The sequence below is a fragment of the Quercus lobata genome, chromosome 11, assembly GCF_001633185.2.
Source record: "Quercus lobata isolate SW786 chromosome 11, ValleyOak3.0 Primary Assembly, whole genome shotgun sequence".
In the NCBI taxonomy this organism is placed as follows: domain Eukaryota; kingdom Viridiplantae; phylum Streptophyta; class Magnoliopsida; order Fagales; family Fagaceae; genus Quercus; species Quercus lobata.
The window spans coordinates 546,970-560,649 of NC_044914.1; the positions used below are offsets into that span (position 1 = coordinate 546,970).

Here is a 13,680-nt window from a genome sequence, read left to right on the forward strand (position 1 = left end):
GATTAGAATAATAGCTCAATCATATCAATTAAAATTTATAAATAAAAGAAAGAAAACATTTTATTAGTATATAGAAATTATTTTATTGATTTCTTAGCAATATGAGTAAATTAACTATCTTACTAAATTAATTAGTTACATGATAATTATCAAAAAAAAAAAAAATAGTTACATGATAAAAGTACATTAATTGTAAGCGTAAAACATAATTATGCTAAGCTACATGGCTTTTTTTTTTGAGAATCAAGAACTTGAACTTCATTAACAAAAAACAAATCAGTCATAATCGGCACAGAGTACATGAGAAACGTGTGGAGAAACATTCTTTGTCCAAATTGAGAAACCTCTAACATGTCTAGCATGTTGAGCTAGGTTATGTGCTACCATATTGCCCATTCGACCAACATGAGAGTACCTAATATTGCTATTTGCCACCATGGATTTCATTGAGCTGAGGATATGACCAAATGAGGACAATGATGCCTCGTCAGACTTCAGAGTTTTAATAATATTTGCGGAGTCTCCCTCTAGTGTGAAAGCAGTGAAACCGAGCCCTTGTGCAAAAGAAATAGCTCTAGCAGCAGCCATTGCTTCTGTTATGTCTGGAGAAAAAGGAAGACTTGCTTGCTTTGATAGGGAAGCAAGTGCTTGTCCTTTATTGTTCCAGATAACAACTCCAAAACCTGCTTTGCCCATATCTCTAAATTGAGCTCCGTCAAAGTTAACTTTGATTTCCCCCTTCGCCGGTGGTGACCATCGAATCCAGGATTGAGAAGGACCTCTGAGTTGTGCAGCATCATTGGTATTGACTTGTTGAAAGACTGCCAATGCTTGAATCGTTGTTGGTGCCACCTATGCAAGCAGAAAATCCTTTGGATAGGTTCGAACTTGGTTTCTGCGATGCCAAAGCGTCCACATCACCGAGGCCAGCAACTCCGGATTTTTCTATTCTTTGACTGTGTAAGTGAGCACTTCCTGAATGGATGAAAATACTCCTGTCTACCTAAACGAAAATATGGGCATTGATCCCCATACCTGTGTGAGCTGTGAGCATCCCCAGAGTGCGTGGAAAATAGATTCAGTCTCGAGCTTGCAAAGTTCACATGTGTCTTCATTTAAAATATGCCTTCGTCGCAGGTTTTGTTTCACTGGTAAAGCATTGTGACTGGTCCTCCATAAGAAATTTCGGACTTTGCTTTGCACATTAAGACTCCAGATTAACTTCCACACTTCATTATCCGGCTGCACTGACACATCTTGTGGATATGTTGCTTGGTCAGATGTGAGGAACCTTGTACTCGATCTCACTGTGTAATTTCCTAATGGAGTGAAAGGTCAAACAATGATATCCTCCACTGCATTTGGACACAATGGAGTGCTTGAAATCAACTCTGCCTCCTGTGGGGTGAAAAGTCCATTCAACATGTTGGAATCCCACTTCTTTGTGACTGGGTCTATGAGTGCAAAAACTTTCATATCCTTAAAAGTAGGTACCACTTGAGATTTAATTCTTGAATGAGCTTTAGAAGGTAGCCAAGCGTCATTCCACACACTAATAGCATCACCACAACCCACTCTCCACCGTGCTCCTTTCAACAATAGATCTCGCCCTTTTAATATGCTATGCCATGCATATGACCCCGAACTTGAGTGAGAAGCTTCTAGGATAGAGCAGTGTAGAAAGAACCTCGCCTTAAAAACTCTATAAAATAGAGTTTTTTTGGTGAAGTAATCGCCATGCTTGTTTAGCTAAGAGGGTATCATTGAAATTAGCCAAAGTCTTTAAACCCCATACCCTCTTCTGACCTTGGCTTACAAAGGGTGTTCCACTTTGACTCAATGTACCTTCCTTCTATCACCTTTTTGGCCCCACCAAAACTTTCTTATGAGACTCTCAATATCTCCCCAAAGTCCCAAAGGAAGTTTGAAGCATAAGCTACATGGCTTAAAAATGACATGTAGTTCATAAAATTTACTATATTAAAACACAAAACTATGATAAATGTTCAAAATAAATTATCATAATGTTTAAATGGAGTAGTATTTAAATTTCTTGAAAATTAAGTAATTGAAATGAATTATGATAATCCTAATGTTTTGGTAATAGACTTTTATTTAAATTAAAATATCTCAAGTATGTAACCACTTGTCATATAGATAAGATAACTAATTGACACAACTACAACTTTTGCACCTCATTTGTTTCGCTGTACATTTGAAAATATTTTTAGGTGTTTGGTGTGACATGTAAAAATTTTCAAATACAACTCACTAAAATCGGTGGTTCATGCATCAGAGTAGGCAGTCTAGCAACTAGATCACCGACCACTGAATATGAGAGAGCTACTGCGTGTTTTTATAGGCAACCAATAAACATCAATACAAAATGTGTGTGAGATAGGAGTGCCAATCATTCACATTACTACCTTACCACAAAATATATATATATATATACATAATCCAGTAGGACTTACCCAATTATTACTACTAATATTATCTGTTGTCTCTACCTAACCTTTTTATTTTTTATTTTTATTTTTTTTTTGCTTCAATTATATGACGTTACCTTTTTATCCAATCTATTTACAGCAAAATTAAGATAACTTCCAAAACTCGAATAATTATTCAGTGTACCCAAATCCAACCCATATTTTTGTATATTTCCATTCCTGCGCTAGATGAAGATTACGTGGAAGCACCATTATCTGAAGATTACAATTTACATGTAATAAGCATAGGTTAAAAATTATATTTTGTTAGACTTCTCAGCAAAAAAAAGAAAAAGAAAAAAAGAAGATGGAGTTTTTGAATACAAATGAATGTCAGTCGCATACTAATCGTTGATCACCCTCCAAACGTGACAAACTATTCTTAGGATTCTCTGCCTCGTAAAAGTTTAACATACTTGTCTTTCATTCTTCAATCGATTGCAAAATTCAAACACGGTTTGGAGTTTGGACTTTGAAGCATTGAAAAAGATATGGTCAAACACAACTCATTTTATGTTGAAATACCACACGTGTTCGTTCGTTCTGCCTTCAAATAATTTAAAATGTGAACGACATGGGGAATCTACAAAATATAAAAATAAAAATGATAATTTTCCAACCATAATCACATGTATTGTAAATCTTTTATCACAATTATGAGTGACAAAGGTGCGGTTTGGATTGGACTGAAAATAACGTTTGCGTTTTGTCTGTGTTTTCCTTTTTTTTTTTTTCCTTCTTCTTCAGTCGCAGTTGTTGACTAAGTCAGCAGTGAACAGTGCATCCGTGCACTGTTTATGGATCCACAAATTTCACTTTTCAACAATTTTTTCATTAAAAATGGGTTCCACGGCACTATTCACATATTTAAAAATTATTTTGCTACAGTATTTTCAGTTTCAATTTTCAATTTTAGCAAAAATAAACTCAATTCAAACAGACCCAAAATATAAATATGATAGATTCGTAGGAAAGTAATGCTTTAATTATGGAAAAGGTTAAAGTAATGGTTTATGTATGGAGAATGTTAAACGGTATTTTTAGAAATTATTTTTAAAAATATTTTATTAAAAGAAGGATAAAACAATAAATATTATTAACAAATTTTTACATTTTTTTGAAAATAATATTAAAACTTTCATGTTATAATTTATTAATAATTATCTTAACGATATCTTTTTAATTATTAACAGATTATGCGTTGTTTTTATAAAGACACCCATTCCATGTATCCAGCCAGGCAGCCACACGCTTATCACATGGTATTCCCTACCGACCAGTTGGTAAATACTAAAATGTCCAAAAACCCTTTATGATCAATAATTTTTATATAAAAGCTGCTGCCTCTCTCGTCTCGTGTCGTGGGTTTTCCGAGTTTCAATTCTTCGTCAGATCATCATCATCGAGATTAACAGCGACAACAAATGGCGGAAAAATCAGCAACACTCTTCTCTCCCTACAAGATGGGCAACTTCAACCTCTCTCACAGGTCAGCTCACTACTATTTTCTGATTTACTTTTTTAATCTCTGGGTGTGTTTTGGAAAATAAATAAATAAATAAAATAAAATAATTTGAGATGCGGTTGCGCTTGGCAGGGTGGTACTTGCTCCAATGACCAGGTGCAGAGCTTTAAATGGGATTCCACAACCAGCGCTTGCGGAGTATTACCAGCAAAGGTCAACTCACGCCGGTTTTCTCATCACCGAAGGCACTTTGGTCTCTAACTCAGCCGCCGGGTAATTTCGTCTATTCACTTTTTTCTCTTCTTTTTTTCTTTAGTGCTATGCTATGTGTGCCCCACTAAACTTCACATCAACCGATCACTTTTGTGTTCCTCTCAGACTCATAGGCTCTAACACTACACAAGTTTGGCTTTTCTTTATTTATTTATAATAAAAGCCTTTTCAAAAGTAAATATGAAAAAACAATTTTTATAATAATTTTTATGATGATGGTTGGAGTGTGAGTGTAACATCTAATGACGCGTGTTAATTAAAGTCATGAAATGTTTTGATCATAACTTGTACGTTATGTTAATCATCAATCACATTATCAATTGTAAAAAGATTATAAATACTAATTAGTAGTATCACTTTTTTCCCTCAATTGGGAAATGATATTATGTGTAACAAAAATACATAACGTTTTTTTTTAATTAAATGAAGATGGGTTTCATACTTGTGAATTCCACCGTCCACCTCTATGTGAGAACGGAAGTTGTGTGTAGTTATTATTCAATCCTCTTTTAATTTGGGCATGATAAGTAGTTTGGATCTTTGTGGATTTAGGACAGAGTGAGAGTGGTTTTGGATTTGGATTTGGATTTGAATTTGGATGGCCATGGGCTTACAGTTACTATTTCAATGTCTGAAAGTTGAGTGAAAGGGGTTTTCCAAATGCAAGTGGTGTAAGAAGAAAATGCAGAAAGAAATCTGAACTTTAACCATTTTGCTTAATAAATTCGACAGAAATTAATGTGTCATTTTAATGAATTTTTATTGTCCACAAACCTAAACATCTTGAAATCAAGCTTATCTTCTTTGGCTATTGCAAGTTAATGTCCTCGATCAATATGTCACAACAACACTAACTATATATAGGTTCAAATATATATGATCTTTTTTGTTTATGTACAGAAGATTATTTTGAAAGTTTTAATAATGAATATTTTTTGTTGACGGAAGCAGGTTCCCACATGTTCCTGGGATATATAATGAAGAGCAGGTGGAAGCATGGAAGAAAGTGGTGGATGCAGTTCATGCCAAAGGTGCCATCATTTTCTGCCAATTGTGGCATGTCGGCCGTGCATCTCATCAAGGTGCCCATCTATCTATCTATCTGGAAATTGATGTTATATGATAATTGATCCAATTCTCATTAATCTCAAATGATGCTTCTCTCATAACTTACTTTGGATTCAAGATTCATTGCTTTCTTCCTAAAGACAAGATGATTGATGTTATTATTATTATTATTAGTAGACTGGTAATTTCGTTGTTGTTGTTGAAGCGAGCTGACCATTTTAGCTGGTGTCTTTGACCAATTGATTAGTTTATCAACCTGGTGGGGCGCCTCCAATTTCATCGACGAGCAAGCCCATATCAAATAGATGGAGAGTTCTCTTGCCAGACGGGTCCTATGGCATATACCCGAAGCCTAGAGCCCTGGAAACTTATGAAATATTGGATGTTGTGGAGCATTATCGCAGGGCAGCATCGAATGCCATTCGAGCAGGTTTGTTAATTTAACTTATGTCTTTATCAGTTTGTGACTATGTCATGCGGTTGCTTTAGTTCTAAGCTTCTGATGACTTTAGCTTAATTACTTTACCTGCTTAATTCTTTTTAATTGGGGTGAAGCCCGTTTTAAGTTTTAACTAAAAGGGTATTGAATACCACCATCATAACTTTGTATGACTCTGCTTTGTACTTTGTAGTAACATGGGGCACGTTAAGTGACTATGAGTGTGTCTCCTTCTAGTGGCTATTGAATAGATTACAAGTGAAATCATGATGCCAAATGTCAATGTCATACCCGTGCATATAGTTTTGGACTTGATACCTATTCGTGGTCCCCCAATTCTTTAGTTGCTCACAGGTGCATCAAAATATTAAAGATAAGAAGAGCTTAGGATTTCAGAAATTTTATAAATAGCAAATGGTTATTATTATTTTGAAAATTTAAGCATCACTTAGTAAGCATTTTATTTTCTTTAACCGGTTTGCAATGAGAATTCAAATTGTTTGTAAAAATTAATTATAATACAGGACATATAATTGCCTCAAGGTTATCTTTTCACACTGCACCTTTGATTGAAGTTTGATGCAATGGATTTGTTTGTCTTCCGTGGTGCATCGTACTGACAAACAAGCAGTTGTTATTATGTTCAAGTATCATCATATATAATCTTCATGTAATGCAATTTATCAAAAAAATATAAAAATAATCTTCATGTAATGCAGGTTTTGACGGAATTGAGATTCATGGGGCACATGGCTACCTCATCGACCAATTTTTGAAGGATGGGATCAATGATCGAACAGACGAGTATGGTGGCTCAATTGACAATCGATGCAAATTCTTATTGCAGGTGGTTAAAGCAGTAGTGGCAGCCATTGGTGCAGAACGAGTTGGAGTGAGAATTTCTCCAGCAATTGATCACCTTGATGCCACAGACTCAGACCCACTTGGCCTAGGCTTGGCAGTGATTGATAGACTTAACAAACTCCAAGTAGAACTTGGCTCAAAACTCACTTATCTTCATGTGACTCAGCCTCGATACACAGCTTATGGGCAGACAGAATCTGGAAGACCTGGCACTGAAGAGGAGGAAACTCACCTAATTAGGGCCTTCAGAAAAGCTTATCAGGGAACCTTTATCTGTAGTGGTGGCTTCACTCGAGAGCTAGGCATGCAAGCTTTGGCTCAAGATGAGGCTGATTTGATATCTTATGGTCGCCTTTTTATCTCAAACCCGGACTTGGTCATGAGGTTTAAGATCAATGCACCCCTAAATAAGTACATTAGAAAAACTTTCTATACACAGGATCCTGTTGTTGGGTACGTAGACTACCCTTTTCTGACTAAGGGAGGAAAGGAGGGATTGTCCCGTCTCTGAACTGAATAATTGCTTGTATGTTACTCTAATAATTGCCTATGTATGCTCTTTGCATGTCTTGTTCTGGGCTCAAACTTGATATACTTTCGTTGTGGAGACTGGAGACTTAAGAGTGATAATAGTTAACGGAAGTAATTTTAAATATGCATTGTACACTACAAATTTCTGAAACAAATCTTCATTAGTTAGTGATATGGCATGGAGCTTTTATGCACTGTAAGTCTGTAACGTACTGGAGATTTAAATCATTTCATATTGCTGGCTAAAATGGGTTGCTATTGGCTGATATGCCCCGATTTTTTAGCGGTTAGTACAAATCCCTATGATATGTTATGGGGTTGTCAATTCTGTTCTAGAAATTATTTCAGTCTGTCCATTAGCACAAGATCAAATTTGAGGGGGCCCAAACATAACCAAAAAAGAATTCATGAAAATAATAAAATAATGCTAAAGCATGGTAAACAAAAAGCAACATTTTTCCTTGGTGAATATTCAAACCACGTGAAGGCATGAAGCAAAAAAAAAAAAACGCAAACCACGAATATTGAAAAGCTAGCTACTTGTAGCTTGTTTGAATAGTTTTATATAGACCAAGCTTAATGTAGGCTAGTTGATTTTTATCAAGTTAATTAATATCATAATCCCATATTTCTTACACAATTCGGGATCACACTGCAAATGAACTATTATCAATATCATCTATACGTGATGATTTTTCAAAATTTTATTTGAGGATGTTTATAAATTGCTACATCAACACTAGAAATTAACATTAGCTTGACTAACATCATAATCCCATATATAACAATTAATGTTTTTAACTTTTCATTCCATTATTTATTTAATTCTAAAATTTGATTCTCTACTAATTTAGAGTTTATACAGAGGTTAAAATAAAATAATAAACATTACATCAGGACCTACCATAATTGAAAACAAGAGTATTATGAAAATATTATGTCATTTTGTGATATCCCAATACTTTCTCATAAAATAATTTTACTTATAAGATTAAGTCATATTGTTGAGTTTTAGAGCATTTTTATACTATTAATTCTAACCGTACTCCCTCCTATCAAATTAAAAATGGGTCTCACTAAGTAAATTTGTGGTGAAACTCATGATTAGTGTGAGTGGCAAGAGTATCACGTTGCTATATTCTAGGAGTATTGAATATTTTGAATATAAAATGTATTATGTTTTAATGTTTTAATGAGTTAAGGTTTTAACATAACAAAGTCCATTCAAAGAAAATATTCTTGTTCCTTTATTCCTCATAAAAAATAGGTAAAGTTCACAAGATTTGGCCGCATAAAAAAAAGGTAAAATACTATTTTGGAATCTAAACTTTATCAAAAATTTGTTTTTTGTCCTTAAACTTTAAAAAGTTATGTTTTCATCTTTAAACTTTGTAATTAATTTTTTTAGTAGTTTAGAGACAAAAATAGAGATAACAAAAGAACCTTTTTTCAATAATTTAGGAATGAAAAAAAACTTTTGGTTTAAGGACATAAAGTAAAATATTTTAAATAGTTTTGGAACAAAAAAAGAAATTTTCAATAGCTTAGGGACAAAGGAACCTATTAAAACTTAGGGATGAAAAATAAACTTTTGGTAAAGTTTAAAGACCAAAAATAGTAGTTACCCTAATAAAATTAATATTCACTCTCTATTTTATTTCAAGATGCACTAGGATTCTTAAAAGATAGGGTTAAAATATTATTTTGGTTTCTAAATTTTATCAAAAGTTTTTTTTTTTTTTCCATCTATGAACTTAAAAAAATTTGTTTTTGGTTCCTTAAATTATTGAAAAGTTCATTTTTCATTCTTAAATTATTGAAATTTTTTACTTTTTTTCCTTAAAACTTTAAGAAAGATTTTTCTTTCATTTAGAATTATTAAAAAAAATTATTTTTTATCCCTTATTTTTGTCTATAAACTATAAAAATAACTCTTAATAAAGTTTAGAAACGAAAAATAAGCTTTTAATAAAGTTTAGAAACTTATATAATATTTTACCTTATAAAATATGAAGTATTACTTTCTATAAAATTTTAATTCTTTTTATCATGTGCGAAACACATAGCTAATAAAATTATTATTATTATATTAAAATTGGGGTGGGGGTGTTGGGGGGGGGGGGGTGTGATTACATGCTATTTTGTAAGATTTATATTTTACACAATTTATTTGGAAACTTGAGGAGTAAATACAGGATAAACAGGCGTTTTGTCAGGAAAGAAAAGCCCAAAGTTCTGCTCTACGCCGACTGGCTTTTGATTCACAATGAACATGGCAAAAATGAAGCCTTCTATGTTAATGTTTGGTCTTTTTGGAGTCCCATTCTTGACAAGAATATGCTGTATGAAGTTCTTATTATATGTTGCTGCAAGTGATGGAGTTGTCAACTCACCATTCCCAGCTGAAGGCCATCCACTCTCAGACACTGCCACATTCACATCAGCTACACCAGCTCTCTCCATTGCTGAATAAAAAGCATCAACAATGGCATCAAAAAGGTTGGAATAGCCTAAGGCCCCATCCTGAACCACAATTCCGGTTGCTGTAAACTGTGCATAATCCAAGTGAACGCGCGCTTGCTGTGTCGGATGAATAGGTAAAGTAAGGATACACATCGATCATAAGTGGGGTTTTCTGAACTGATAAAAATTTGAGAATGTCAACCATAACAGTGCGTGCCTCAGCTGTGAATGCACCTGCTGAAGGAGGATAAGAGGTTCCCAACACACTTGCTGGCACAACTGTGGTCACCTTGACATTAGCTAGATTCCTAGCAATGAGTATGTTTTGGAGAAATTGCATTACGGGCAAAACGTAATTGCCAAGGGATCCAGGAATAACCTCATTGCCAACAGAAATATACCCAAAAACAACATCATTAAGGTAAGGTTGCACATTGATTGCAAACCATGATTCTACGGCTGCTTGGCTAGCTGCCAAGCCAGGTAAATCTTCATTTCGTATGCCCAATGTTACAACAATTTGGCTCCCTCTTAGTGCTTCAAGTGCTGCGGGATTGGGATCAAATAGTCTCAATTTGCTAATACCATATTGTTTGTAGAGTTGAATTACTTCAGTAGGAGGAGGTAGGTTATCTCCTATCATTCCATAGCAAACACCAATATCTAGGGGGGTTTGTGCGTGAACAACTTGGTTTTGACTCCGAGTGGCTGCAATGACACACAGAATTAATGCAATCCAGAAGATCGAAATTGTTCTTATTTTCATCACGGAATGCTTGTCCTGTCATAATGAGAATCAATAATCAAATAGAGGAATAAATAAAAAATATTAATTTTCAAAGGATTGCTTAGTGTTATTACATAATTATATACATATCAGAAATTGTTCATGTTAATATACTTTCATTTCCATATGACCTATTAACAATTACATACAATATCAGTTAAGAAAAACGTAGAAGATGCAACAATAAAGCTGGAGAGATTAGAAGACCTTTGATTCAAAGTCCTACCTTCGATCGTCTTATATATATCATTTTCAAATCTACCAAACCTCGGAATATATTATATATATTAGATCGAGGGTTGTATGTTCGTAGCTCCTTTAGCATGTAGCATGGATGTCATATATATAGTGATTCAAACTTAAGGCAATGTATTAATTATCTGCACGTCGTTATCCACGCACTGACGCACACATTAATTTTTGTTAGCACACCACGCATACATTAGTTTGATTGCTTTGTTAAGCCATTTGCTTAATTTTAATTACTCAGAAATTCATTCATATCTTTACTTGATGGAAGTTTTTCGCATGCAAATTAAAGATCCTTTAATACAATACAATTTATTACCATTTTTTGGATTCCACTTTATATTCAACTATCACATATTTTATCAGTTGAGCTAACTGGAACCCACTTGTAATATATTTGTTTAACTTTCCTTATACTATAGGCAAAGTTTAAAATGAAAAAAAAAAAAAAAAAAAAAAAAAAAAACACATAACAAGTTGTAATTGGTGAAACACAAAATGTGATACAAAGGATTTATATTCTTTTTAATGGACAATTGTGCTTGGACATGCGTAATTTGTAAGTCTAGTATTTACCAAAATAATTTCTTCATCATATTAGGTATGTAGCATTCTTAATTAAGAAGAGACTTAAATTAATTGGCTTTTTTTTTTTTTTTTTTTTTACCTGTTATTTACCGATCCCTGTATGGCACAACCACGAGAATGGGAAAACAAATATCCATAGTTCTGTTGGCAAACCTCTGGAAGTAAACTTCATATGTGGCTAATGTTTTTTGCATACCGACGAATACTGCATTTTGTGCATGCAAAAAGGAAAATTATAGAAATATGAAGTACAACCAATATCCTTTATGAAATTTGATATTTAATTTTAAAATTTAAATGGATGCTAGTTTTTAGTACCTTCTTTGTTGCCTTAACCATTTTTTTTTAATATAAAAAAAAGAGTTTCAACTTACGATGTCCGTTTCTAATAATTACTCTTTTATCATTAGCTCAAGACACAAATTAGTTTTTTGATGTAGGTGGGACTCAAACCCCAAATATCTTATTGTAAGAGACTTTGCCAGTTGAGCGCTATTTATTGGAACTTGCAAATTATGGTCAATGACCCAATTGGTCTGATGGCACCTCTCTAAGTACTAAGTATATATCTAGGGATTGAGATTTGAGGGGGCACCATGAAAAGAAAAAAAAAAAGGGAAAACCACAAGAAAAATGGTGAACCTACTCTAAGTTAGGGGCAATCCATGAACCAAAATGACAAATAAATGACCATACGAGAGAAGATGAGACTAGCTCTAAGCTAAAGCAACTGTGATGAGGAAAATGTGACAATAAATTAGGGACAAGTTGATTGGAGAGAATACAAGAAGAGAGAAATGAGATAAGTGAGGTGTGTATGCTCAAACAAGAAGGTGTGTATGCTCAAACAAGAGCGATGATCAAGTTGACAAGAGATGATCAAATTTAAGTTCCTATTTGGGCTAATCAATGAATATGGTAGGTGATTCATGTAAAACTAGTTCAAAGATAATACACATTGATGTGCGAACTCATCTAGATCTTCTATGATCTCTTGCTTTTTCCTCCCTTCCTCAAATCCTCAAATTTTCTTCAAGTTTCTTTTTGTATTCAAATCATGTCCTGCTCTACTATCTCTAAGCTCTTGTCGAACTTGAAACTTCTTTGGACTAGAGTTTCTTCTATCTTGTTGTGCTCATAATTATTCATTTGTCTCAAAACTCTTGTTTGTGTTTGAAACTTCATTGATCTAGAGTCTTTTTCAACCATCTTTGATCTTTATATAGAGGTGTTAGGAATTCTAAAACATTGATGGTCATCCAAAGGCATAAGGTGCATAATAAAAATGATAAAATGAAGTGAATGAATGTTTTATTTGAATACATATGTGCCTCCATAAGAAGAAAGAACAAAATGAACCCATGGCCTAATCAACTCTTCCTTGTTAAATTAAGATTAAAGCATGCTAGTGGATTATTTAAATTACTTGAATATGCTAGAATGTTCTTGATATGCTTGAATGTTGTTCATATCATTCTTTACTTGTTCTTGGTTGTTCATCATATGTTCATGCATGATACTAGTTTTGATCTTAAATCCATATCCAAAATATGAAAAACATATTAATTTCATAATTTTTCCAAATACTTGAAAATAAGGTTTATTACATGCACACACATTAAATTCAAGCAAATCAATGAACATGCAATTGATTAATAATATTGGATGATGTAACATAAATGTTGGTCACCATAATCTAGAAGACTAATTTCACTGGGCAAGGTGGGTGCCTAACACATTCCATCTTATAATATAGCCTTTGAGTTTAGATCAAGGATTAGTAGATTAATGTTTATTCATGTAATTTTCAATCTCTAGATTGTAACTTGGAAACAAAGGCATGTACTCTATCTTAGATTATATCTAAGATCAAAGCCATGTAATTTCGTATTATGAATGTACATTCATTCTCAAATCAATAAAACGATGAATTTTTTAATTACGGTTTTCTTATTTATTCCAATAATTAAATATATGACGACTCTATTGTAAAACCCTTAATCTAAAGGGAAAAATATAATTAGTTCAACCCCCATTTTAAGAGGCAATAACATGACTTCACCCATTTACATGAGTTTAGCTCAAACTAATCAATTACAAAATGGGCCGAGAGCACGGTCTCTCACAGTAGCAACTCCACTGGAGATATTGAGGGCTATAGGCTTCAATTAGGTTATGGTGGCCAACCATGTCATTGTTTGTTCATTGCTTTTTTGTATATAATATGTCTAATATGTTGTTATATTGCATGTCATGCATCATTTATTGTTTAGTTACTGTTATTAGTTAGCACGTGTAATTGTTAGTTATAGAACCTGTACAACACGTGTTAAAGTTAGTTAGTTAGTTTGTTTGATAGTTTTGTTCTTCTCTGTACATATATATACAAACTTTGTATCTTGATTTGTAATTAATGGGAATTAGTTTTTCATCACAAGTTTCTGATATGATATTAGAGCAAGCT

At 33.4% G+C, this 13,680-nt stretch overlaps 2 protein-coding genes across 2 annotated transcripts; one reads left to right on the forward strand and one right to left on the reverse strand.

Moving 5' to 3' along the window:
• Window positions 1-3,736: 3,736 nt before the first annotated feature.
• Window positions 3,737-7,329, forward strand: LOC115968692 (12-oxophytodienoate reductase 3-like). Its single transcript, XM_031088166.1, has 5 exons — window positions 3,737-3,978; window positions 4,087-4,227; window positions 5,179-5,309; window positions 5,543-5,725; window positions 6,454-7,329. The coding sequence occupies exons 1-5, from the start codon at window positions 3,914-3,916 to the stop codon at window positions 7,107-7,109; spliced, it is 1,176 nt and encodes a 391-aa protein (XP_030944026.1). The 5' UTR covers window positions 3,737-3,913; the 3' UTR covers window positions 7,110-7,329.
• Window positions 7,330-9,295: 1,966 nt separating this feature from the next.
• Window positions 9,296-11,555, reverse strand: LOC115968417 (probable glucan endo-1,3-beta-glucosidase BG4). Its single transcript, XM_031087814.1, is given in 5 exon segments — window positions 9,296-9,700; window positions 9,702-10,373; window positions 11,307-11,312; window positions 11,413-11,421; window positions 11,535-11,555. Coding segments are annotated over 5 exon segments (1,113 nt in total).
• Window positions 11,556-13,680: the final 2,125 nt, after the last annotated feature.